Below are 26,830 nucleotides of genomic sequence, written 5' to 3'. Positions count from 1 at the left end.
TAAAGACTGCCAGGGTTGAGGCTAGAACTGTAAATTCAGATGAGGTGGTCAGGGAAATTCTCACTGAGAAAGTGACATGTGAACATAGGTGTGCGGGAGGTGATGGGGGAAGAGTGCTCCAGGTAGAGGGAACAGCCAGTGCAAAGGCCGTGAGGCAGGAGCATGGCAGGCATGTCCAAGTAGCAACAAGGAGACAAATGTGGCTGGAATGAAGTGAGCTGGGGGGGCAAAATAGTAGGAAGTGAGAGTACGTGTGGGGGCAGAGCCCTTCACCTGTTACTCTCAGGGAGACAGGGCAGCCAGTGGGTTTTAAGCACAGGAACGATGTAATCTGGTGTCTGGGTGGGGAGCTGATTGGAGTGGCTCAAGGCCTGAAGCAGTGACCACTTAGGAGGCTGTGGCAGTGATCCAAGTAAGAGGTGACGGTTGCTTCGAGAGCGTGAGGGCAGTGGGGAAGATGATTTGTGGCTAAGTCTGGGCATGTTTTGAAGATAATGCTGACACACTTTGCTGATGGGATGGACATGACGTACAAGAGAACAAGAGGGGTTCAGGAGGGCTCCAAGGGTTTTGGCCTGGACAGCTGGAGAGAGAATGTGGGTACTGATTGAGATGAAGAAAATTGTAAGCAGTTTAGGGTGATATAGGGGTTTCAGTTTTGCACATATTATATTTGGGATGTCCCCAAGGCATCAGAGTAGAGATGTTCAGGAGGGAGAGAGACTTATGACTCTGCAGTTTAAGAAAGAAGCCTGGCCTGTGGGTATGCAGTTAGTTGGACATTGTTGGCATGTGGATGACATCTAAAGATGTGAAACCCAATGACACTGATGAGAGGGTGATCATAGCGGGGGGTGGGGGGAGGTAGCAAGGATGGAGGAGTGAGGTGGTCTTCTTACTGGCTTGTTAATTAGGAGTGATGACACTGACCCACCTCCCCTGCCACCACCCTTGCCCCAGCTGGACCTCCTGACTGTCTCCTGCCCCTCAGAGTCCTCAAGGAGGTCTTGGCACAGCGTGAGTCAGACCTATCACTTCTCTGCTCAAAACCCTCCATGGCCTCCTGTCCTTCCCACAGTAAAAGCTGCCTCTACACCACCCCCCATCCCCTGCCATTACCTTGCTGGCCTCATCTACCTTCCTCCCTCCCTCCATTCTAGAATCCTCCCTGTTCCTAGAACATGTCATGCTAGCATCTTTGCTTATACCTGCTGTTCTTTCTGCCAGGGAAGTTCCTCTCCCATGTATTCAGAATTCACACCATCACTGCTGTCAAATCTTTGCTCCAATAGCAGCTGGCCAGGGAGGCCTTCTCTGGCTTCTGGCCACCTCTGATGTCCACTGTGCCTCCTCAAAATGTAACTGAAAGATACTGCATTGATGTGTTTTGATCAAATGCACTCACACCCATGGAAACCCTTCATCTGAAAGATTTAAGATGATAAAATAATGATTTTCAAGTTTTTAATTGTGCAGATAAGAGAGCTTTTAAGGGAAACATTTGCATTGCTTTTGGTAAAATCATGTATAAAAATGCCTCCACCGTTACATCTACTTTCAAAATGCTCTCTCCATAGGACAGTTGTTTTTCCAAAGCAGGTACTGATCCCTCCCTCATGTTTTAAAATGTCATCTTTCTATTACAGGGATGGAGAGGGGTGCTTATTTTTGGAAAATACCTGCTGTGTGGCATACTGCTAACAGCCACCTGCCACCCAGAAAATGGTTATGAATGTAGAACAATTGCTTTTTGTATAATAGAAAACCACATGACTTGCCTTTTAGTTCTGCAACACTTATATTTTCTTTGCAGCAAGAGGACTAGTGAACCATCATATAGTAGAAAATATTTTCATGGTGGTTCCTTATCTTCTTATAAAGTATTATAAGGAATCTACTACGTTGTAAAGGTCTTATTTCTATATATTAAAAAATAAAATATCCAGGGCTTCCCTGGTGGCGCAGTGGTTGAGAGTCTGCCTGCCAATGCAGGGGACACGGGTTCGAGCCCTGGTCTGGGAAGATCCCACATTGCCACGGAGCAACTAGGCCCGTGAGCCACAATTACTGAGCCTGCGCGTCTGGAGCCTGTGCTCCGCAACAAGAGAGGCCGCGATAGTGAGAGGCCTGCGCACCGCAATGAAGAGTGGCCCCCGCTTGCCGCAACTAGAGAAAGCCCTCGCACAGAAACGAAAACCCAACACAGCCAAAAATAAAAATAAATAAATAAATAAATAAATAAATAAATAAATAAATAATTTAAAAAAAATAAATAAAAAATAAAATAAAATAAAATATCCAAATGCATGATATCCAGAAGCTCCTGCCTACTTTTGGCTTCAGCTTCTTTGCTGCAAGAACTGACTGATGAACAGTGCAATAAATTCATTCACCTCTGGTTCTGTCTATATAATGTCACCACAGATCCTCATGTAATTTTTTATTTCACTTGACATTGCCAACCTATGAGCGGTTACTCTTACGCAGATTTTTCAAAACTTGATTTTGTTACTTTAAAGAGTTCATTGATCTTTTCTGGTACAATTTTCCTTGGTCAGCTCACAAAAATGTATTTCAACAGCAGATAATCAACATGCGCTAAAGTGTTTCTGATGTGTCCGGCATTGGGTTGGATAAAATAATGGGCTGGTGGGTGAATTCCATGGGGTCCCTGCCTTAATGGCACTGATATTGGAGGGAGAGGGAGAGAGAAAACACAAATAAATAAATACCAAGAGAGAAAAAACAAATAAATAAATACCGAGAGAAGAATAAGTATCTTATTATTGAAAGAGAATCATTCCAACAAATAATAGATGTGCTGAAGTGTGTTTGAAATATTTCTGCTTTGCTCTGTTTAGTAAATATCTCCCCTGTGAAACTTCTAATATTGGCTCTTTACACCTTCAGCATTGTTTTCTAATTATCTTCATACAGGACTCTGAGAAAGGCATGCATTTTAGTTTGTCATCATGCATTTTGGTGTATTATTTTATATATTTTATTATGGCAGAAAAATAACTATTTTTCCAATGACTTGTGGCATTTTGCCTTTCAATGTTAATAAGAAGAAGATTCTAAGCATTTGAAAAAATCAAGTTTAGTTAAATTTTGTAACATACTGGATTAAGTATAATGTGTTAAACTTTGCTAAAAAAGTATAGAGATTTGTTCTACAGTGGTGCAACCCAATAGATAAACAATGTGAGCCACATATGTAATTGTGTATTTTGTAGTAATCACATTTAAAAAAATACACAACTGAAGTTAATTTAAATCATATGTTTTATTTTACCCAATGTATATGAAATATCATTTTAACTTGTAATCAATATCAAACTTATGAATGAGATATTTAACATTCTTTTTTATACTAAGTGTTCAAAATCCAGTGTGGGCATCTCAATTCAGTCTAGCTGAGTTTCAAGTGGCTACAATACTGGACAATTCAGTCCTGTGGGCTTAGTTTTAAACGCAGTGGCTAAGAGTGATGTGTCACAGTACCATTGATACAGTATAAAATTAGGGCCTGGAAGTAGGTGTAAAATTTAATTGGTCTTCTCAAGAAATCTGACTTTTTTAGCCTGGTCGGATTGGATTAGATCCTTATTGCTATTACTGTGTAATGTGGATGACACAGGAGAAGGGCTGTCTGCTCTGCCAGTGCTGCTAAGAGCGTGGTTTTTAATTCATAGTTTTGTTTTTGCTAAAAATATTTTACTTACAGTCATGTATTTTTAATGTAGTAAAATATACATAACATAAAATTTACCATTTCAATTATACGATTCAGGGGCATTAAGTACATTCACATTGTCGTACCACCATCCATCTCCAGAACTTTTCATCTTGCAAAACTGAAACTCTGCACCCATTAAACAATTAATCCCCATTCTCCCCTCCCCCCAGCCCCTGGTAAACCACCATTCTACTTTCAGTCTCTATGAACTTGACTACTCTAGGGGTATTTCATGGAAGTGGAATCATATGTTATTTGTTCTTCTGTGACTGGCTTATTTCACTTAGCATAATGTTCTCATGGTTCATCCATGTCGTAGCATGTGCCAGAATTTTCTTCCCTTTTAGGCTGAATAATATTCATTTGTGTGTATATACTATATTTTGTTTACTCATCTGTTGATGGACGTTTAGGTTGCTTTGGCTGTTGTGAATAATGCTGCTAGGAGCATGGGTATATAAATATCTCTTCACTTGTTTCAGTTGTATATCTATACAGCAATTATATATCTGTTTTAACTATGTTGAGTATATACCCACAAGAGGATTGCTGGATCCTATGGTAATTCTTTGTTAAAGTTTTCCCACAGTGTATGCTCTGGTTTAGATTCCTAGTCAAATTGCACAAGGATTCTAATTTCTCCACATCTTCCCTAACATTGTTATTTTCTGTTCGTTTTTTGTTTTGATTTTTGGTAGTAGCCATTCTGGTGGGTGTGAGGTGATATCTAATTGTGGTTTTGATCTGCTTTTCCCTGATAACTAGTGATGCTAAGCATCTTTTCATGTGCTTATTGGCCATTTGTATATTTTCTTTGGAGGATATCTATTCAAGTTCTTTATCCATTTTTTAATTGGTTTTTCTTTTTACTATTCAGTTGTAAGTGTTCTCTGTATATTCTGGATATGAGATTCTTATCAAGTATATGATACACTTTCTCCCATTGTGTAGGTTCTCTTTTAACTTTCCTGACACTGTCCTTTGTTGCACAAAAGTTTCTAATTTTATCAAGTCCAATTTATCTATTCATAACAAATCGCAAGGGGCGCCAAATAGCCAAAACAATATTGACAAAGAACAAAGCTCAGGCTTCATACTTACAGATTTCAAAACTTATTATAAAGATACTGTAGACAAAATTGTGTGGTACTGGCATAGGAAGAGACATATAGACCAATGGAATAAATTTAAGAGTCCAGAAATAAGCCTAATTTACATTTACAGTTAATTGAGTTTTGATAAGGGGATCAAGACCATCCAATAGAGAAAGAATTGTCTCTTTAACAAATAGTGCTGGGACACTGGATGTCCACAGGTAAATGAATGAAGTTGGATCCCCTCACACCATATTCAAAAATTAACTCAAAATGGATCAATGGCCTAAATATACAAACTAAAACCATAAAACTCTTAGAAGAAAATGTAGAGGTACATCTTCATGATGACAATGGATTCTTAGATATTCCAACGCCAAAAGCATGAGTAGCAAACTAGTTCATGATTGTGTGAAGGAATCTTTTTTATCCACTTGCCAATTTTGTAAACTTTCATTTGGCTAAAACTAGAAATCTACCTAACCAAGTACACGTACATAGAATCATGTTCCAATAGATTGACAGTGAAGGAAGGGCCCCAGGCTGCACACAGCCGCACCTTAAGCCATCACCCCTGGCTGTGAACACTTTCTTCTCCTTGCTGGCAGAGTTTCCATCCTCCAGTTGTCTTCATCTTTTGGCGTTGATTTCCCCGCATGGTTATCATGCTGCATTGGGCAAACTTGGTAACTGATCCTTTGACTAGGACAATACTCTTTTTAATCCACATAGTTTACCTTTTTACTTCTCTTACCCACATAGAAAAGAAATAAAGCAGAAAATGGCCCAAACATAGTCAGGCTCTTGGCAGTCTGAAAAATGTCACTAAGTGCATTTTATTTGGCTGTTTGGGCTTCTTGGCTGTCATATTTTCCCCAAATGGAATTGTTTTAGACAAACATCAGTGAACTGTATTTCTGTGCCTAAACTGTGGGCTTATTTGCCTCTCAGTAATGAAACTCTTAAAGAATAATTTATTCTACCCCTTCCATTCCAAGAAATGTTACAACTTCTCTATTTCATTGTTGCAGATATTACTAGTCTTGTGATGAGTGCCTAAGGATTCCCCCCCTGTATGGGACGGGGGCTCCATTATCTGGGTGCAGATGTGTCACCTGCTTTAATAGCACCTGCACTAATATTGCTAGGGTGGGTGTCTCCATAACACTATGAAACAAGATTCCTGAAAAAAGGATTCTGCTTCTTTGGAGAAGGATGAGCCATGGATATTTAACTCTTCTTTATGATCAGGCAGGCATTTCCCACTAATAAATCTCTAATTTTTTATGTTCAGCTAAGAAGGTACATGAAATGGATCCTTAATTAAATTAAGATTCTAAAAATATGTCAAAGTACACTCTCTTACCTAGAGAATGTATGTTCTGTTAAAAATTGTTAATTTCTTTTTAAGTTATGCTTATTTATGTTGTATCAGCAATAGTCCATATTTTTACTTAAATGACCCATTTGCCTTTTATTAGTAGTAGTTTTAAATATAGGCGCTCAAGTACCAACTTTAAATATGGAATTTGCTTAAAGGTAATAAAGTTTAAATGTTGTAATGAAGACAAATCTACTTGAGGAGAAAGCATTGTGGAAAATCAAGGCAAAAATTGAGCAGTTATAGCCTATATAAACTTCAGGAAATGCAGGTGCCCTTGATCTCAGACTGCTGATGGGACTTTTTGGCAGGATAGTATACTAAATTGTCCAGCTTTTCCAAAGGCTGACAGCTGAATTCTTGTAATCTATGATTTTTCTCTGGTTTCAACTGTTTTTTTTTTTCCTGCATTTGTCATTGATTTTTTTTTTATTGAAGTATAGAGTTGATTTACAATGTTGTGCCAATCTCTGCTGTACAACAAAGTGACTCAGTTATACACATATATTCTTTTTTTTACTATTATTTTCCGTTATGATTTATCCCAGGAGATTGGATATAAGACCCTGTGCTATACAGTAGCACCTTGTTGTTTCAATTATTTGTTTTTTGCAGCAGGCTTAATTCAGGGTAAAATGCAGATAAAGATGGTGGTTTTACCTGAGAAGGTAAACCTTCTGAGAAGGTTTTACCTGCTGCTTCTTTCTTCTTCTTTTTTTATTTTTAATCTCATGCACATGAATTTAATGTGTCTTCCAAAGGATACTTGAATAGGCAACTTTTGTGACTCAGGAAATCAAAGTCCATTTTCCCTATGATCCTAGGTGGGCCTAGGATAAGCCTCTGATAATTCTGCACCCAATTACAATGTGGAGGAGGTTTCCCCACACATCCAACGATTCTCCAGACACCAGCTGGATGTCCTTCCATTTGACTCAATTCTGACACTATCACCCAGAGATAGCATCAGCCTCCAAAGTTTGAGGGCTCACCTACAAGACTGCTCCCTGCTTCAGATGCCAATCGCCAAGTCCAGGTTGTTACCAACTAGCTGTAAATCAGAGGTTCCTGCTAGCCCCTCCTTAGGTTTGATTAGTCTCCTAGAGTGGCTCACAGAACTCAGGAAAACATTTTACTGACTAGATTACTGGTTTATGATAAAAGGATACAACTCAGGAACAGCCAGATGAAAGAGATGTATAGGGAAGGTATGGGGAAAGGGCACGGAGCTTCCATGCCCTCTCTAGGTGCACCATTCTCCCCATGGCTCCATGTGTTCACCAACCCGGAAGCTCCCCTAATCCTGTCCTTTTGAGTTTTTGTGGAGGCTTCATTACACAGGTATGATTGATTAAATCATTGGCCATTGGCTACTGATTCAAGCTCCAGGCTCTCTCCTCCCCTTCTCCTCCCGGGAGGGGGGAGGTGGGGCTGAAAGTTGGTTAGTTATCCTGGCAACCAAACCCTAGTCTTTAAGTATTTTCCCAAAGTCACCTTATTAACCTCAACCCAGGTGATGGAAAGGGGCTTGTTATGAATAACAAGACACTCATATTACACCTTTATGGTTCTGAAGTGTTTTTAGGAGCTAAGGACCAGAGGCCAAATATTATAACAAAAGATGCTCCCACTGCTCTTACCACTCATGAAATTCCAAGAGTTTTGGGAGCTGTGAGCCAGGAACCATAGACAAAGACCAAATATATATGAGAAATACATTTTGGTCATCTGCATGACCAAATATATACTTCTTATCAATCAAAATATTGCACCTCTAACCTGATTTTCAGTATTTAAAATGTCTCATTTTGAATCTTTATTATAAGACACACATTTTTATATTTTATGATACCTTGGGATGGATAGTTTACTGCCTTTCCTTGATACTTTCCCTCATTTGTCTGTTTATGTATACGCTTTTTAGAAGCGTAAGGGACTGTAGAGACAGTTTAGTCCAAACAAGTTCAAGAAAAGGAAAGTAGAAGGGTGTATGTAAAGTCATTCCAGACAGCCTTCCTATATAGGGGCCAGGCTGTTGGTGAACAGATCTGCGCATCAAGAGAATGCACTCTAGCTGCCCTTCCCAGCCAATATGATACTTCTTTAAATCAGTGGGCTACAAGAGACCAACAGACATATGGTGAAGCCAACCATATGAAAGAGAAGGAACACAATGAAGAAATGGAACCAGAAGTATCTCAGATAAGAACAGCAGCAATAAATCTCAATTAGCATTCTTATTGAAATTCTGCATCATATCACCTTTCCTGAGATAACAAAGTGCTTCTCTGAAAAAGAAAAAAATCAGAGTACAAGAAAGTTTATTGACAACATAAGGAAAAGATTTTGAGAAATCAAGAACAGGTATACTTGGTCCATCCTGTAATACAAGTTTCAGAAAGAGGAAAAAGATATAGGGATTGGGATGATGTAATTTTAAAAAGAAAAAGAAAAATTTCCCAAGCTGCAGAAAGGGTTAGGTTTTTAACCATCTACTTCACCCCCCTGCCCCCCCCCAAAAAACCACCGTAGTTAAAAAGCAGTTCTAGATATAGCCTAGTGAAATGTCATGACTCCCAGAATAAAGAGAATATCCTAACCCTGACAAAGAGAAGGGAAAAATACAACTTTGCTACAAAGGAAAGAGTATCCTACTAGCTTTGGATTTCATGTCAGTAACCATGGATGATAATATTAAATAATTTTTAAAATCTGAAGAAAAAAGAATATGAACTTAGTTTGGCTGCAGAATTCTATCAATCAAGTGAGGGCATGAGCTCAGAAATTTTAACATCATCTAAAAGAATTTATCAGTAATGTTTATACCAAAGCGTAAAATGAGTCCAAGGAAGGTGATAAATTGAAATACAAAAGTTGTATTACTTAAGCAAAAACAAACAAAAAAGCTAGAAAAAGTAAGACCCCAGTGTTGCTGACACAGAAAATTATGCAATCAGCAAAGTTTAATGAAAATGACGTTTCCCTCTCAGTGGGTCCAGTCCTGTCTACTTCTGCAATGAAAAATCTTTACAAAGTCCTTTTAATGCTGTTTATTGATAGGGTTTAGAAACAACCTGCAGAAGAACCACAGAAGACAATTTAAATTTTGAAACAAATTGCAAATATTATATCTGGAAAACATAAATACTGACATGTACTTTAAAAACACAGTATACCTAACAAAATTAGGCAATGGAGGAAGGTAATAGTGCTAATTTCATAGAGAGAGATGTTCCAAAGTCAGTAAATCAAGACATTAAGATCTATTATTCAAGCAATGAATGCATTATTTAAAATTTAACCGTGAACACCAGGAAACAACTGAGTTTCCATTCTTTTTAACAGTGGTTATTTCTGGAAAGAGAGACTAGGGCTGCCGAAGGAGGGGGGTCTGGATGTGGCTAGAAGAGTATTTTACAATTTTGTTTATTCTTTTTTTAACCAAGTACATGCATTATATCATTTTTAAACAAATTTATTTGCTTTTAAAGTTTTTAAGCTGAACAGCAGGGTTGGTCTGGGAAGGTTTAATCGGGGCTTCCTCTGCCGTCGCCTACCCTTCCTTCTCTCCCTGAGGACCAACGTGCTGTGTGTGCATCCTGAATCCCAGTGGCTCCTGCTTTCTTCCAGATTTGCTCCATCAGATATCCATCAGCAGACCCATACAGATACTCTTTCCCACCCGTCTAACCCTTATCTTAACCTTTGCCAATTGTCTCTTCTCCTTTCCCTAATCTCCAAATTTCCTTAAAGAGAAATCTACACTTCTTGTCTTTGAAGCCATCTCATCTCGTCACTCTCATACCCATTGCAGAATGTCTTGTACTCCCCAACACCACTTAACTGAAACTTTGCCAGTCTTCCTTTACTTCTGAGCGACTGAGCCACACTGACTCCATTTTGTCAGCTCCATCGTAGTTCTGCAATCCTACCCCTTCTCTTCTCTGCATGACTGAGCTTTTGCCTAACTCACAAAGAATATGTCCAAGCCAGATAAATTTCTTATCAACTTCTACCCTTGCCTTCATCTGATATGAAAACTGGAAGAGTGCCTTTGCTGCCACAGATGTTCATGAGACCCCCTCTGGGGAGGAAAAAATCCCGGTTCCTGACAGGTACAGACGTGCTTCTCACTTGGTAGTCAGATTCTATATTTCACTTTGGCCCCTTTAAATTCCCCTGTACCCCTTTCAGCAGGGTGGAGTGCCGCTGTGAATGCTTCTGGATTGCTGTCTGCCTGATCCAACCCGTATGTAAGTTCACTTCAGTAAACTTCATAATTCTACTTTATGGGGTTGCCTGCTTCATTTTTCAGTCTCGAAGTTCCTTCTCAGTTTGGGAAATATTATTCAGTATCCCTATCTTTGAACAACTTCCTACTCTCCAAAATCAAAGCCTTACTTTCTAGGTCTATCATACTTGAACTCTAACAATAGTATTACTTTAACTGGGGTCTGAGAATGAATCCTATTAGATTTCCCAGTTTTTAAATTTTTAAAAAAATTTGTGATTTTATTTCCATGATAACTTTAAAAGAACAAAATCATTCAGAATAATCTGTATAACCACCTTATAACAGTGTAGTGTTAACACCTTTGTAACCACCACCCATGTGAAAATATGCACATTTCTAGCACCCAGCAGGCTGCCTAGCACATCTCCACTGTCAGATTCAACCAGGTTGTTGCATGTATTATTCTTTGTATTGTTCTTTGCGTTGCTTTTTCTTATGGTATGAATAAATTAATTCAGTGTATTGCTTTTTATAGTATGAATATTCCATTCTTTGCTTATCATTTCTACTGTGAAGATGTGTGTTGTTTCCGTCATCTGGCTATTAGGAATAAAGCCGAGCCTGTTAACGTTTAGCACGTTATTTCTCCCACCGAATCAGTTTCAGAATCAGTAGACAATGTCATCACATACAGTGGAATGCTGCCCTATACAATGTCTTTTTTAAAACTACAGCTTTATTGAGATATAATTCACCCAATTAAAGTATACGCTTTAGTAGTTTTTAGTATATTCACAGGGTTGTGCAGTCATTACCACAGTCAGTTTTAGAACGTTTCATCACTCAAAAGGAAACTCTGTCCACTCACTTCCCATTTCTCCCCAATGTCCACGTCACCCCATCCCTAGGCAATCACAAATATCCTTTCTCTGTCTATAAACCTGCAATTCTGCATGTTTCATATGAATGGAATCATACAATATGTGTGGTCTTTCGTTACTGGCTTCTTTCATTTAGCATCATATTTTCAAGGCTCATCCATGCTATAGCACTTATCAGTACTTCATACCTATTTATTCTTGAATAATATTTCATTGTATGGATCTACCACATTTTACTTATCCCTTCATTAGTTGGTTAACATTTGGGTTTTTTCCACTTTTTGGCTATTATGAATAATGTGGCTATGAATATTCACATACAATTTTTTGTGTGGCTCTGTTTTCATTTCCCATGGGTATAGAATTATGGAAAACACTGGGTCTTATGGTAATTCTGTTTAAGCTTTTGAGGAAGTGATAGAATGTTTTCCAAAGCAGCTATACCACTTTACATTGAAACCAGCAATGCACAGGGGTTCCAATTTCTCTACAACATTGCCAACATTTGTTATTTTCTGGTTTTTTTTTTTTAATTTGTGATTTTGTTAAAGTCTGCCAAGTGGCTGTGAAGTGGTATTTCATTGTGGTTTGATTTGCATTTCCCTAATAATTAGTAATAGTAATGTTGAGTATCTTTTCAAGTGCTTATTGTCCATTGGTATAGCTTCTTTAGAGAAATGTCTATTCAAGTGCTTTGTTCATTTTTAGTTTTTTGGGTTTTCCTTGCTGTTATTGAATGGCAGGAGTTTATTATATGTTCTGGAATTAATCACTTGTCAGATATATGATTTGTAGAAATTTTCTCCCTTTCTCTGGGTTGCCTATTACTTTCTTGAAATCAAATTTACCTATTTTTAATCTTGTTCATGCTTTTGATATCACATTTAAGAAACCATTGCCAAATCAAAGATCACAAATTTATGCCTATATTTTCTTTTAAGAGTTTTATAGTTTTTGGTCTTACATTTAGGTCTTTGATCCACTTTGAGTTAATTTTTGTATATGGTATAAGGGAGGGATCCAATTTCATTCCTTTGTATGTGAATATCAGTTGTCCAGCATCATTTGTTGAAAAGACTATTCTTTCTCTATTGAATTTTCTTGACATCCTTGTCAAAAATAAGTTGACTGTAAAAGTCAGAGTTTATTTCATATATTTGTCTCTCCTGTGCCAATATCACACTGTCTTGATTATTGTAGCTTTGTAGTGAGTTTGAAATCATGAAGTATGTGTCCTCCAACTTTGTTCTTTTTTTTTTCAGCCAACATTGGTTTGACTATTCTGGGTCTCTTGAATTTTCCTGTGAATATTGGGATCAGCTTGTCAATTTCTGTAAAGTAGTCAGTTGGGATTTTCTTAGGGATTGCATTGAATGTGTAGGTGATTCAGGGACTATTGCTATCTTAACAAAATTAAGTCCTCTGATACATACACATGGGTGTCTTTCCACTAATGTAGGTCTTCAATTTCTTTCAACAATATTTTGTAACTTTCAGAGTATACATTTTGTACTTCTTTGTTAGGGTTATTCGTAAGTATCTTATTCTTTTTCATGATATTGTAAATGGAATTAGTTTCTTAATTTTAGATTGTTCATTGCAAGTGTGTAGAAATACAATTAATTTTTAAATGGGTATTGTATTCTGAAAACTTGTTGAACTATTTTATTAGTTCTAATAGTTTTTAGTGGAGTCCTTAGGATATTCTATCTACAAAGTCATGCCACCTGCAATATAGTTTTGTTTCATTCTTTTCCAATCTGGATGGCTTTTATTTCATTTTCTTGCTAATTCTCCTGGTTAAAACCTCCAGTAAAATGTTGAATAGAAGCTGTAAGAGTGGAAACTCTTTTTCCTGATCCTAGGGAGAAAGCATTCAATCTTTTACCATTAAGTATTGTGTTAGTTTGGTATTTTTCATTATATGCCCATTATCTGGTTGAGAAAGTTCCCTTTTATTGTTGGTTTAAGTGTTTTTGTTTTAACATAATGGAGTGCTGAATTTTGTCAAATTTTTGTATCTACTGAGGTATCATGGATTTGTCTTTTATTGATATGGTGTGTTATGTTATATACATGTCATGTATATATATATGTGTGTATATATATATATATATACATACATATATATATATATATATATATATACATATATATATATATATGAAACCAACTTTGCATTGCTGGCATTGCTGGCATAAATTCTACTTGGTTATGATGTGTAATCTTTCTGTATATTGATGGATTCAATTTGCTAGTATTTTGTTGATTTTTATATCTATATTCATAAGAGAAACAGGTCTTTAGTTTTCTCATGACATCTCTGTCTGGTGTTGGTATCAGGGTAATATTGGATTCAGAAAGATTAAGAAGTGTTTTCTCCTATTAAGTTTTTTGGAAGACTGTAAAGAATTGGTATTAATTCTTCTTTAAATGTTTGCTGGAATTCACCAGTGAAGCCATCTGGACCTGGGCATTTTGTTTTTAGATAGTTTTTTGATAACTATCCAATTAATAGTTCTATTCAGATTTTTGATTTCTTCTTGTGTCAGCTTGAGTAGTTTCCATCTGTTTCATCTGAAGAATCTAACTTGTTGGCTTACAGTTGGTCATGCCCTTATAGTCTTTATTTCTGCAAGATCAGTAATGTTTCCTCTTTCATTCCTGATTTTAATAATTTGAGTCGTCTCACTGTTTTGTTTGTTCAGTCTAGTGCAAAAATTAATTTTGTTGATATTTTCAAAAAACCAGATTTTGGTTCTATTAATTTTTTCTGTTGGTTTTCTATTCTTTATTACTTTCCACTGTAATCTAATCTTTCATTTTTCTTCCTTTGGGTTCAGTTTGTTCTTATTTTAAAAAAAAATGTAACCATTTAAAACATCAAAGTATAGTTAATTTACAATGTCGTGTTAGTTTCAGGTGTCCAGCAAAGAGAATCAGTAATACATACATACATATATATGTATGTATGTATATACATATAGATGCTTCTTCAGTTTTTTGCAAGGTTAGGGATTCCAAAGTGTGCACAAGAACAGCTGAGTATTTAATTGAGCAGATTTGCAGGCAGATGTACATGGTGAACTCAGAAAGAAATCAGGAGATGAGATGCCACAGTCCTGGGCTTTGATCTGATCTGTTTGCCAGTAGACATCAGCTGCACATACCCATTTCCTTCCATGGCTAATTATATTTAATTTTTACTGGTGTCTGAAAATGACTTTGAGCAATGCCTTTTATTACTGTCCCTTGGTTACTCTAAGATCAGAAAAGTGAAAGTCAGCACAATGTTGCCTGGAGAAAATGGGTTCCATGCTTCACATTACCGTATTACGTGTCTACTTTGTTTTAAAAATGTTGGCTGTTTCTTGATTCTCTACTTTTTTGCATGTCATATGCCCTTTCTTACCAAAGAAGGAATAGGATGAAAGATGTTTGATAATCTATATGTCAGGAAAGGGGTGATGTTTGTGATGAAGGGAAACCCCATTCTACTCCATTTTAATGACCATTAATAGTGGTTTATATTACTATCTTAGTAACACTTGACTTCTTATAATTCTTAAAAATAGAGCACCCATAATCATTTTAAATTTGATTAATAAAAGGACCCTCCAAGCTTCTTAGTTAACTGTCAACTCCTACTGCTAAATGAGAGTCCACACCATGGCCTGAGTAGTGCCCAGGCCCCTGTGGCCAGCTCTCTGTCCAGCAACCTGTGGGACAGCAGCCTGTGGGACAGAGATACCCACAGTTTACATCCCTGCCTCACCTCTCACTGGCTGTGTGAAGTCGGGGACATTACATTCCCCTATTCCTTCTGTGTTTCCTCATTTCACAACAGGGATAATGACACCAGTTCTGCAGGCTGGTGAGGATTTCATGAGTTAATAGAAACACTGAGTAAAAATTGCATTCTCCTCGCCTTTAACCCCCTCCTTGTACTTTTAAAAAATTACATATTATGACCAGTGTATTGAGTATTCACAGTACTTCAGGTTAAATAGTAAAGATCTGCTGTGATTGTGTGTGTGTGTGTGTGTGTGTTGGGGCTTGGTTAATTTCCATCTCCCCATTACCTTTCCTGGATTCTGCTTCCCTCGGGCTGACTTGGCATCTTTTCCCTGGGCACAGGGTGATGTGAGAGCAAAGCTGCTCAGAACCATGGTCCAATAAGGAGAAATAGACTGGCTCAAGTTATCCACTCAGTAGATCAACAGCCCTATTGAAAACTGGAGATTAGCTATAATTATTGGATTTAGAATTACAGAATTATAAAATGAAATTTGAATTTTTCTTGTGTTGGGAAAGTGAAAGCAAACTGTACCATTTCAATTTTGTTTTAAGCTATCAAGAGAGGGTAAAGCAACCTTTTCCTAGATTTTTCTTTTACCAATTCTCTCAAACATCTGGTTCCTTTGCTAGGTGCTTCCTAGTTGATCGTTGGAGCCCTCAAGCAACATGCCAGAGCAGAGCAATGATTACCGGGTGGCCGTGTTCGGTGCAGGTGGTGTTGGCAAGAGCTCTCTGGTCTTGCGGTTTGTGAAAGGTACATTCCGGGAGAGCTACATCCCCACTGTGGAAGACACCTACCGGCAGGTCATCAGCTGTGACAAGAGCATCTGCACCCTGCAGATCACGGACACCACGGGCAGCCACCAGTTCCCTGCCATGCAGCGGTTGTCCATCTCCAAAGGGCATGCCTTCATTCTGGTCTACTCCATCACCAGCCGGCAGTCCTTGGAGGAGCTCAAACCCATCTATGAACAAATCTGTGAGATCAAAGGGGATGTGGAGAGCATCCCCATCATGCTGGTGGGGAACAAGTGTGACGAGAGCCCGAACCGCGAGGTGGAGAGCAGCGAGGCCGAGGCGCTGGCCCGCAAGTGGAAGTGCGCCTTCATGGAGACCTCGGCTAAGCTCAACCACAACGTGAAGGAGCTCTTCCAGGAGCTGCTCAACCTGGAGAAGCGCAGGACCGTGAGCCTCCAGATCGACGGGAAAAAGAGCAAGCAGCAGAAGAGGAAAGAAAAGCTCAAGGGCAAGTGCGTGATCATGTGAACTCCCTCCCGTGGGAGCAGCAATTGTGTGTCTCCCTCTCCTCCCCTCCCCCTCCACGTGAAACCCACAGTCGTCAGGGTAGCATGTCAGATGCCCACGTGTTAAATATTGCATTTTGACCGAGATGTGCGCTGTTGTCCTCAGAGGGCATTTTACACCACGACCAATAAGCACCCCCTCTCCAGAATCAGGGAATCTGACAAATGCTTAAAATGAAAACTAACATGCTCAGCATCGCAGGGAACCAAGTGGGGTGCCAGCCGTTTATGGAGGCATCGTTCGCCATCAGGAGGCGTGAGGGCTTGTGCCCTCGGAAGCACTGTGTGCCGATAGGGGGAAGTACCATCTGCATGCATGTGAGAGCATGTTAACCCAGAGCTGCAGGCACCACCCCCAGACCAGGCATCCCCTCTGCTCAGAAGCCAGTGACAACCCTTGGGGAGGGGAGGGGTGGGAGGAGGTGAGAAGACCAAGCCAAAGTTGTTCGGTTCCATGGTTCTTTTACTGAATTAAAAATAACACAGCCTCTCTACCCGCCAGAGGATGTTCACTGTCAGTTCCCAGCTGACCTGTGAGCCTTGCCACTCTGAGGGGAGGTCCTCACCTCACTAAGTCTAGTTATTAGCAGGTATCGTTTTAGCCTTTTAGGGTATTTCTTTCCACATAAAATGATGAATTCACTAAGAGTGTGCCACTCTGTCGGAAATTCTTCAATTTCCGTTTAAAATGTTTGTGTAAGGATATTGTGACAATACTAAAACATTGCAATAAACGCTCCTGTGTGTTATATTTTGAGAGTCTGAGAAATGTGAAGTTTCCTTCCTTTGACCCATGAGGGGTATAACTCTTCCAGCCCTCAGATTTTAAATAAAAGCAATTAAAGTAGCTATTTTTTAGACATTTTTGTCCTCCAACATGATTTTCTTCTTTTCAATAACTCGATCTGCGTCCAACTGGGTAACAGCCAGCAAAGGCCATCCGAAGACCAAAAGCACATCCATTTTCTAACAGACACGGACACGTCTGTGCCATACTTTGCATCTTAATGAAATACGTTGAAACAAAGGTTGTTCACTGTGTTTTTGATGATTATCTATAACAAGTATATTCCTGGGAAATGCATTCAAGTAATAGATTATCGTGCATGTTCCATTAGAAATGTCTTCTAAGAGCTGTTCAATGCAGGGTTCACTCTGGAAATGATTATTTTTTCCTCCTAATGATCTCGTGTGCATCCTCAATCCTTCAAACCAAATTACGGCCACTGCTGGTTCCAGCATGCTGGGTGGAAATGGGTCCGGCAGGCTCTGTCACAGGCCGGACATAGCCCACTCAGCTTATTCTTCTGCCATCCTCAAGGCTGCTTTGGGTCTGCTTCCTGAAAATTCCCACTGACAGGGCCTGTAAGCTCTCTTGTTTGTTCCAGCCTGCATCCCACTCTGGCCTCCTCTGGAATTTTCCCTTTCAGCACACCTTCCTGTCACCTGCCTGGCAGGCAGAGAGAGTGATGTCCTCAGGGTCATGTAAGGGGAGCTTCTCGGCTGCTGGGCAGCAGCGCCCAGCTGGGGCAGGATGGTCAAGTTTGGACGTTTGCACATGCCCTTCTCTCCTGCACTTGTTGTGTCTTTCCTGTGCCTCCTGCTGCAGCAACTATTGTGCAGTTCTGTGCTCTCAACAGATCCTAACTTAACCTTTTTCTGGTTAAATTTTCTTGCCTTCATCTCATCCCCTCTCCTCTGCTAATAACTCATCCTTGTGATGTATTTAGTGTGTGGGAGGTACTTTGAGAACCATTGGCTCCATGGTCAGCCCACCTCTCTGGCCTCCTAGAACAGAACTTGGGCAGGGAGGGTAGAGAAGTGGCCTGGGTGCCACCAAATCCCTCTCCAAGTCCCAATGGACACACCTTCTGATGGGCTCCTTCTGTTCCAAGTGGCTGTTCCACAGCCTTCACAGTGAGATCTCATTGGTGTGTTTTCTAGAACATTTGCTTTTCAACTTGTCCCTACCATTTTTTTTCTATTTCCATTCTCAGAGAGATGTCATCCATTTGTAATCTGGATATGGGTTAAGTGGAAGAAGAAACAGGACTTCATGGCCAAAATGAACTTTAGAGATCTTGGGTGGGTTACACTAATGGTAAAATGTGATGTCTGCCACAGGCTGTAATGCCCATAGGGCTCCCAGTATGTGGGCTCCCTGTCAGTGCCCCATTCTTCCTAATCCAAGTTAGAAATTTATTTAGCCCTCTCAAGGCGGTGTCTACATTTTTAAGTATTTACAGCTTGATCAATATGAGAAGCTTGTAATTATTGAAAATCTGATCTCATTCAGGACACATTTTCTTCCTTTGTGTTTTGCCTGTGAGTTTATTGGAAGGCCACTGATGCTTCAATCATGGGTCTTTATTCTGAGATCATTTTTTATGAACTGCACTGAGGATATAGATGATTATCTCAAAATAATATTTTCGGAGCTCCCCAGTGGACATTCAGGGCTCGAGGAGTTAGTCCCACTGAACCAGATGTTTTTAGCATTTATGTGGGCCAGTCCCCGAATAAGTAGTTGTGGTTCTTGAGGACACATCCTGCATTGCATATGGACACAGAAGATTTTGACCTTGCCACAGTAAGTTACAAAACTCAAAATATTGCTTTGAAGATGGCACTCTGGGAATAAGCTTGGGGCTCCATGGGTCCCGTTCTGTCCCTGCCAATCCCTCTTCCATCTGGTGATAAGCCATGGGCGTGCCCTGGGCATGCATGCAATACAGCAAGACCAACACAAGAGCAATATTGAATTGTTCATTAGATCTAAAATTATATGTATATAAAATATATATAATTTATCTTCCTGCATTTTGAAGTATAAAGTAGTACATTGTACATATCTGTAAGCTAGTATATTTGTTTCACCATTTGTAATATTTAAGAAATGCTCTCTTTATAGAACAGAAGTATTAAATATCCCAAAAAAGTGCTCTGTGATACTTAATTTTTTTTTTTCAAAATTTGTAATGTGTTGCTCCTACATAAGCTCTCTGGAAATATCCATAACTAATGGGACACATGTAAACCCTCAAAGATCCATCCTGGAATTCAGTGCCCCACAAAGACAGTGTGTGGACAGAACATTTACGGAGCATGACTTTTATACATGTGGGATAGCAATGTGTATATTTATATTTAAGGTGTATTTACTGTTATAATTCCATTATCTATTTTATTTACAGTTATAAAAATCATTCTTGCATACAAGTTTCTAGTTGCCAGTGATGTTCTGAAAATAAGAATATTAAAATAAAGCTTCGGTTCTGACACACGGCTTGAAGGTGGTGGTATTTCTTACTCTTCAGGGCATAGTGGGTCTGTGATGGTCTTGCCCTAGTTCTTCTGCAGCTGCTTTCTTGCACCTGTTGACCACATAAGAGATTGTCAGGCCCTGCAGGTCTGGGGTTGGCGACCGCAGCTGCCCTGCGGTGTTCTAAGGAAATTTCCTCACTGTTTGTCACTGGGCTGACATTATGCTCCAGGCAGAGTGAGGTGAGAGGGAAGGAGTAGGGTCAGGGCCCCTCCCTGGCTTAGAATAGGAGTAGTGAAGTGGAGAAAAACTCCTCTTTAATCCTGTTTCCCCCAAATCTCCTGGCCTCCTCACAAAAGCCAGGCTATTAAGTGGAGTTGATGTACAAAGCCCCAGCACTGTTCCTGGGCACAATTTCTGTTTGACACCCTTGGTCCTTACTCCTTCTTCTCAACACCAGCTATAAAATAAACCTGACTTTTGATTTTGAAAGACAACAACTATCAACAAACCACGGTCAACTATGACCGTGGGCAGGTTCTTAACTTCCCTGTGCTTCTGCAAAATGGGAATTATTAGCATCCGCAGCATGAGTGGCCATGAGAATTAAATTAACTATAAGCACAAAGCAGTTGGAGCTATCTTGTCACAGTTTGAGCCTTCAGTGGAAATAAAACCCCTCGGACTATGTAAGACTCTGTTTCGAAGGTCTGTGGCAGTGTGAAAATTAATCTATGCAGATACAGCAATCAGCCAGAACCTTTCAGTTTCTTTAAGCCTCTTTAACAGCTTTTTCCAGTCTGGCTCTCGGCATACTCCACCCCTCCTCCCCCTCCCAAGATCATTAATACTACATTATTCAGGGATTTCTCCATTTACAGAAATAATTAACAACCAGCAGGCCCCATTAGACCCCATTAAAGGGCATCCCATCCAGTGCTTATCAAGCTTTAATGTGCAAATAAAACACTTGAGACCTTGTGCTTCAGCAGAGTCTGAGTCAGCAGGAGGGGGTGGGGCCTAAGAATCTGCACTTCTAACAGGTTCCTAGGTACTATGGATGTTCCTGGCCCACTGACCATGGTTTGAGTAGCAAGGTTGTAATCTACTTATACTCCAGTTTTGTTGCACATTGGAATGATGTGGAGTTTTGAAATTTATTGATACTGTTGCGGAGGAAAAATTTTCCTCTACCCTTCTAGGTTCTTCTGGCTGGCCTATAACAGGGAAGAGCCAATTCTGACTCCATGTTGGATATGTTTCTTTTACTTTAACCTTTGCTTTTCTTTGCTTTTGTTATTATAATCACTGTCTATAGCTGTAAGCATATGTAATGGCCTGCCACAGGGAACCATGCCCCTCTACCTGACTGTTAAACTAAAAGGCCTTTGTTCAGCCCACAGAGAGACATTCTGACTCTGCCCACCTGTGAATGGCTGCAGAAAAGAAGAAATTAACACATCCCCTCCGATTTTGCAAGATAAATGGCCTTTGTACTTTACTCCCTCACCTCCTCCCCGTCTCTGTTCTATAAAAAACTGGCATCCAGGCCCCGATAAGATGGTTTTTTTGGGGACCCTAGTCCGCCATCTTCTCGGTCTGCTGGCTTTCTGAATAAAGTCACTATTCTTTGCCCCAATGCTTCGTCTCCCTATTTGTTGTCCTTTCGTGTGGCGAGCAGAGGGAACTTGGACTCAGTAACAGTCCTAATAATTACATTGACATGAGAGTAACAGGAGAAAAACAAAATTTAACTATGTACAAAACTAGTTAGAACCAACTAGGCCCAAGAACCAACTAGGTAGAAGATTGGCTCTCCAGTAGACCTTGAGCCTCATTATATGCTCACTGTAATACATTAGCATGCTAAGTGATACACCCACAGGTGCCATGACAGTTCTGAGGCTGACCATAAAAGGCCAAAAATTGGAAGGTGGCCCAGTTGCTGGGAATCCCCACCTCATCTTCTAAATTGTTAAAATGTTCCTCCCCCTCATTAGCGTATGTAATTACCCAGCCCATAAAAACTAACCACCTCCACACCCCAGGGTCACTCTCATTGAGATGGCCTGCATTCACTTTCTGCCTATAGAATGTGTATCTCTCTGAGTAAACTCGCTTCCACTTTACTATGGCTAGCTCTTAAATTCTTTCCTCATTTGGCAACCCGCCCCAGGAACTCTCCCAACTTGCAGGAGAGATGGGACATGACCATTCTCCTGCACCCCCTTCTCCAGCAACAGAATCTAATATCCACAAAAGAATATTACTGAGACATAATTTTTCTCTCTCAACATCGCCCTCATTTTTACCAAAGAGAAACAAATTAAGATTAACTTATTTGAAAAATGAGTCTAGCTTCATTACACTTGGCCTGGCTATTTACATAAGTGCAGCAAGAATAGTGATTGACCACATAGACTCTTTTATTCTGCTTTGCTGGAATTTTTCATAAGGAATCCCAGGTTGAACTTTTAAATGCTTCTCAAGACTAGGATGCAAAGCTAAGGACTTGTTTGTCATCAGATTTCCCCTGCAATATCTAAAGGTTTGGGTTAATTCCTTTGATTTTGAGGTCTACAACATGTTCAGAGGTTCCTGCACTTGCCAAGAAGTAACTTTTTTACCTGGTTAGGCTATCGGGAACCCTGTAAGCAAGGTACCAGACTTTTTTCAAGGGACTTTATTGGCTCCACTAAGTCAACCTTAGTTCCTTAAACCTGTTTAGTCATATCTGAGTTTATGCATGCCTCTCTCAAAGGCTGACATTCCAGTCAAAGCCTTGGTAATATAGCCAGTGCTTCCAATTGTGTCCTGTTACAAAGAGAACAGATTCTTAGTGAACTTATGCAAAAAACTATGTTGCCATAAAGAATACTCATTGAATTTTCAAATTCTGGAGGAATCAGGTAGGGAGAAAAAGATAAATGTTTCAATTCTGCTTCAAAGGAATAATTTACCAAACTTCTGTAAGTCATAGTTTAAGAGGAAAGTTTTCCTTATATCTGGAAAACAAAACATTAACAAAAATTAACAATGTTTCAAACAAAAAAGTCGTAAAAGTTATAATCATCCTATTCATTCAGTCCCATGTAATTAATTCTTGTTGATCTTGATCTTTAGTTAGCAGTTTTATGAAGCCATCTGTTTCTCTATTTGTGTTTTGTAACTTCTTGCCTAGTTTAGTGGTACGATCTGAAAGTTATCAGAGACAGCATTTTAGAATATGTTGAGTCCTTTCCATGAATTTCTCTGAAGATGAAACATATTTGAAAAAGCAAAAAGACTTAAAAATGATCATGATTAAGTATCAAATGAGAATTCATTAATGTAATTGACAAGGAAATTTGGTTATTTTTGTGACACACATTTTAAAATAGTAATTAGAATTACAGACAATAACATTATACTAGGACATATCAGATTTTTAAGACTTTTATATATTTTCTAGAACACTTACATTAATAACATTTACCCATACAATATAACCTCAGAAGTTTCATTATCACTTATTTGATAATGTTTCCCATGTAATTTAACATATCAAATACACCTAATTAGTTTAATCTCTCTCTTTTTGTAAGGAGAGAGAATATATCCTTTGAGATGCTCCAGGGGCCCTCTAGAAACTCTCAAAGTTAGTTTTTGGTCAAAAAGACTTCATTTAGAATTTGGTTTTGGGGAAAATTTGTCAAAAATATCAGAGATTTTAAAACACTTGGTCAAATAGGATCATAATTTATTGTGAAACAATACTTATTCATTTAACCATGACAACAATTAAAGACTTCACAGGCAAATACAGAAAGTTAAATAGTTGTACAAAGCTTTAGCATTTTAATATAGAAAAGATTCAATTTTTTAAAAATAATCAAAAAGCTGATAAAGGCAAAACATAGAATCTTTGTTTTTCTAGGCAGATTACATTAAAGATAAAAAACAAAACAAAACAAAACCTTTCACAAGAGCAGACCAATAGTCCAATAAACCTTTTTCTTTTAGCAGATGAAGGAAAATTAAGGTTTAGTTTTACCTAAGTACATTATTGACATTAAAGCTTATTTTTAAAAACTTTATAACAAATTCATTGATCACACATAAACTTTCTTTCTTAGATTCCTTTTTCATAAACCTTCTACAACTTTCTATGTCCATTTTAGTTCATCCCTTGTTGTTTTTTTTTCCATTCAGCTTTATTTTAGGAAAAAATTATTTTATTTTCCCTCAACAAAAATGTATCTTCATATCTCATACCTTTTCTAACCAAAAACACATCCTACTTTCCTTGCATATAAAGTTGTTTCCAGTAGCTTTAATCAAATATATTAATTAGAATTCTTAACCCTTAGAAACTTTAATTTCTAGTGAAAACTATGAAGTAAGCAATTGTGAACTATTACACCAGCAGTCTTTAGACTGGCAAATTTATGAATACATTTCATAATTTCTAGAAACATACATTTCCTCACAGCACAAGTTTTCAATGTGGCATATGTCATGTTTATGAATAGACTCAAATATCTTTAGACTCTGTAATAAGAAGTCAAAAGTAGATAGACTTGTTCAGCAATTAATGTCTCAGTATTTTATCTTATCTGGAAATTATCAGACATTTAATAAATCCCCATCATTTCAATTAGCAAAATTCTAAGGGTGGAAGTTAAAGAGGTTTGGGAAACTAAATGGATATATCGTAAAACAATCGACGTAACTTAAAAAGTTCACCTAAACATTCTTATCTCATTTACATCTATTTAATTCATTTTTTAAAAATAATCATACTTAGATAACTCCTGAAGATTGAAGATTTAACAAGACATTCAAACTATTAACCATCACCTTATTTTTCTTGATGACAAATTTTGTAACAGAGATAAGATAAACTTATTTGAGTTTTAGTACACCTAAGTAGAAAAAAAGTATTATATTTAATGTTGATAACTCTAAAGACATGCCTGTATTAATTAAACCAACAAACTTAAACTAGATTTTATTTACCAAAAATTATCCTAGGTCACATAAATTTGAAAAACATATGGGTTAGTTTCTATTATATTTATGAGATTTAAATATACTTCATTGATAAGTGCTTAATTTTAAGCTAATTAAATAGAGCTCAAATTAAATTTGGCAATTGTACCTGAAGGTAGAAAATTACCGTATCTATAATACACATACATAGACATACATACAGACAGACACAAACAGAGATCTTATAGTTTTCATTTTAAAATTTCAGTCATGAATTACATATAACAATATAAAACTCACTAGTTTATAAATAACTTTTGGAATAAGTTAAGTTTATAAGTGCAGATGGCTAAAGCTTTGTACTCTTTATGGGAAGACTTTTAAGATTTGTATTTGTCTTTGACAAGAAATCTTAAGAAGGCGGAGAACTAGATTTTGGGCAAGACAGTCTTCCCAACAGTATGTATTTTAAAAAGGCAACTCCCCCCGCCACCCCACTTTTTTTCTTCAGTCTGGGCAGATTTTTAATTACCTTCCAGGATGTTTACATAGACATGGTAAAATTTACAACTTCAGAAGACAGAAAGAAAGCAAGTTTTCTCTTAGGATTTTGGGGTGTATTTGATTATTATAGAAGTCTAGGGTAATTATTATTTAAACTTTTTCTTCTTTTTGTTAAGTACAGATCAATTGTACATCCAATATCCTGATTTTTGTAATATCTGCAAATGTCTGGTGGTAAATAGGAATATGTCTGAGTGGATTTGAGATATTTCAGAATTATGCTTTTGTTTTTCTAAAGACTCAAGTAGTAAATTGAGTATTGTTGATTTTACACTTTTTTGCTTTTCCGTAAGCTGTCTTCAAAGAATTGGGTAGGTTTTTTCATCATGTTTAGAGGTTGATTTGCTCACTCAATCACACTGTTTTGAATTTGCCTTTTTATATCAGGAAGAAAACTTCCAGCTAAGATGGAAATCAAAATATTTTTATGTTTTTTATGTTCTACTGTCTAGAGGACATTAATTATTTGGGACGGGGGTCTAGGATATATCTGCAAAGGACATTGCATAGGAAGACCTGAAGCTGGAAAGCCTGATTATAGGGCTCAGCAAAATGGAGGACAGGAGGACAAAACCTTATTGTCCATCCTGGGTGCTGCTGCTTAATTTATTTCCTGGTTAGAGCACTAATATGAGTAACCTGTAGACCTTGGTTCTAGAAATTAGGCTGGAGCTCTCTCTGTAAATCTTGTAGAGAAAGGGAAGTTAAAATAAGCAGCTGGGTGTTTAAGGGCTTTTCCGCAAAAGGTGAAGGAGTTTTGGGAGTTAAGGGAATTCGCTGAGGAGATGGGGCTATATTTTAAGAAGGGAAATTTATATTGGATGAGAACTTCAATTTTGTTCTAAGTTTAATTTCTGTTCTTTCATCTTGTTAGGGAGTCCGTAAGGTTAGCTGTTATATTTCTTTGTATCCACTTTTTAATTTGGTCTGTCCACAGATACCAATAAGAATTGTAAAAAATATCAATTTAGATTTCTAATTTAAAGGGTTATCATCTGGCTATTGGCACACTGGATCTTAATAGTGACCCAAACCAATAATAAGCCTTTTTATGGCTTAACCAAGGATGCAGGAGGCATCTCACGAAAGAGTTCAGCCCTCACAAGATTCAGCAAGTTCATTCTCAAAGATAACCTGAGAAAGCAAAGACCTTAATTGCACAGGTGGTAAGTAAGGATGGTGTGGTGAAAATGGTGTCTCAGGTCTCACAGGGAAACCATGAGATACGTCCAGTTACAAACCTAATAATCTATGACACCAAGCAGGTGCTAATGGAATCGTATTTTCCAGCACTAACAAAACAGCGATAGTTGAGACAACAAAGTCCCCTGATGGGCTGTGACCCTTTGTGACAAACTCCCCTGATGGACTGTGACCCTTTGTGACAAACTCCCCTGAAAGCTGGCACAGCCAGGTAAAGAGAGTGCTGCTTCTGACTTTGTGTCTTGGAACTCCAGGCTATTCATTCATCTGGCCACCAGATGCACCCCAGTAAGCTGCACCTCCCAAATGGCAGAGGCCAGAAAGCATATTCTCACTGGTCACAAAGCCAAGGTCTCAGAACATAAGGTAAAATGAAAGGAAAAACCTCATCTAGTTTTT

The 26,830-nt window shown here is 38.4% G+C and overlaps 1 protein-coding gene across 2 annotated transcripts in view; it reads left to right on the top strand.

Moving 5' to 3' along the window:
• The window catches only part of DIRAS2 (DIRAS family GTPase 2), a 28,342-nt gene extending 9,864 nt beyond the window's left edge, over positions 1–18,478 (top strand). Inside the window, exons 2-3 of one of the 2 annotated variants that reach the window (XM_036854128.1) lie at positions 10,409–10,467; positions 15,758–18,478. In XM_036854128.1, coding sequence (XP_036710023.1) covers positions 15,794–16,393 — 600 coding nt within the window. In that variant the 5' untranslated portion in view covers positions 10,409–10,467; positions 15,758–15,793 and the 3' untranslated portion in view covers positions 16,394–18,478. The remainder of the gene's footprint in view (positions 1–10,408; positions 10,468–15,757) is intronic. The other variant, XM_036854127.1, reaches the window with a different exon arrangement.
• Positions 18,479–26,830: the final 8,352 nt, after the last annotated feature.

Source organism: Balaenoptera musculus, chromosome 6 (genome assembly GCF_009873245.2).
Source record: "Balaenoptera musculus isolate JJ_BM4_2016_0621 chromosome 6, mBalMus1.pri.v3, whole genome shotgun sequence".
In the NCBI taxonomy this organism is placed as follows: Eukaryota; Metazoa; Chordata; class Mammalia; order Artiodactyla; family Balaenopteridae; genus Balaenoptera; species Balaenoptera musculus.
This window is presented reverse-complemented; position numbering and strand designations above follow the sequence as displayed.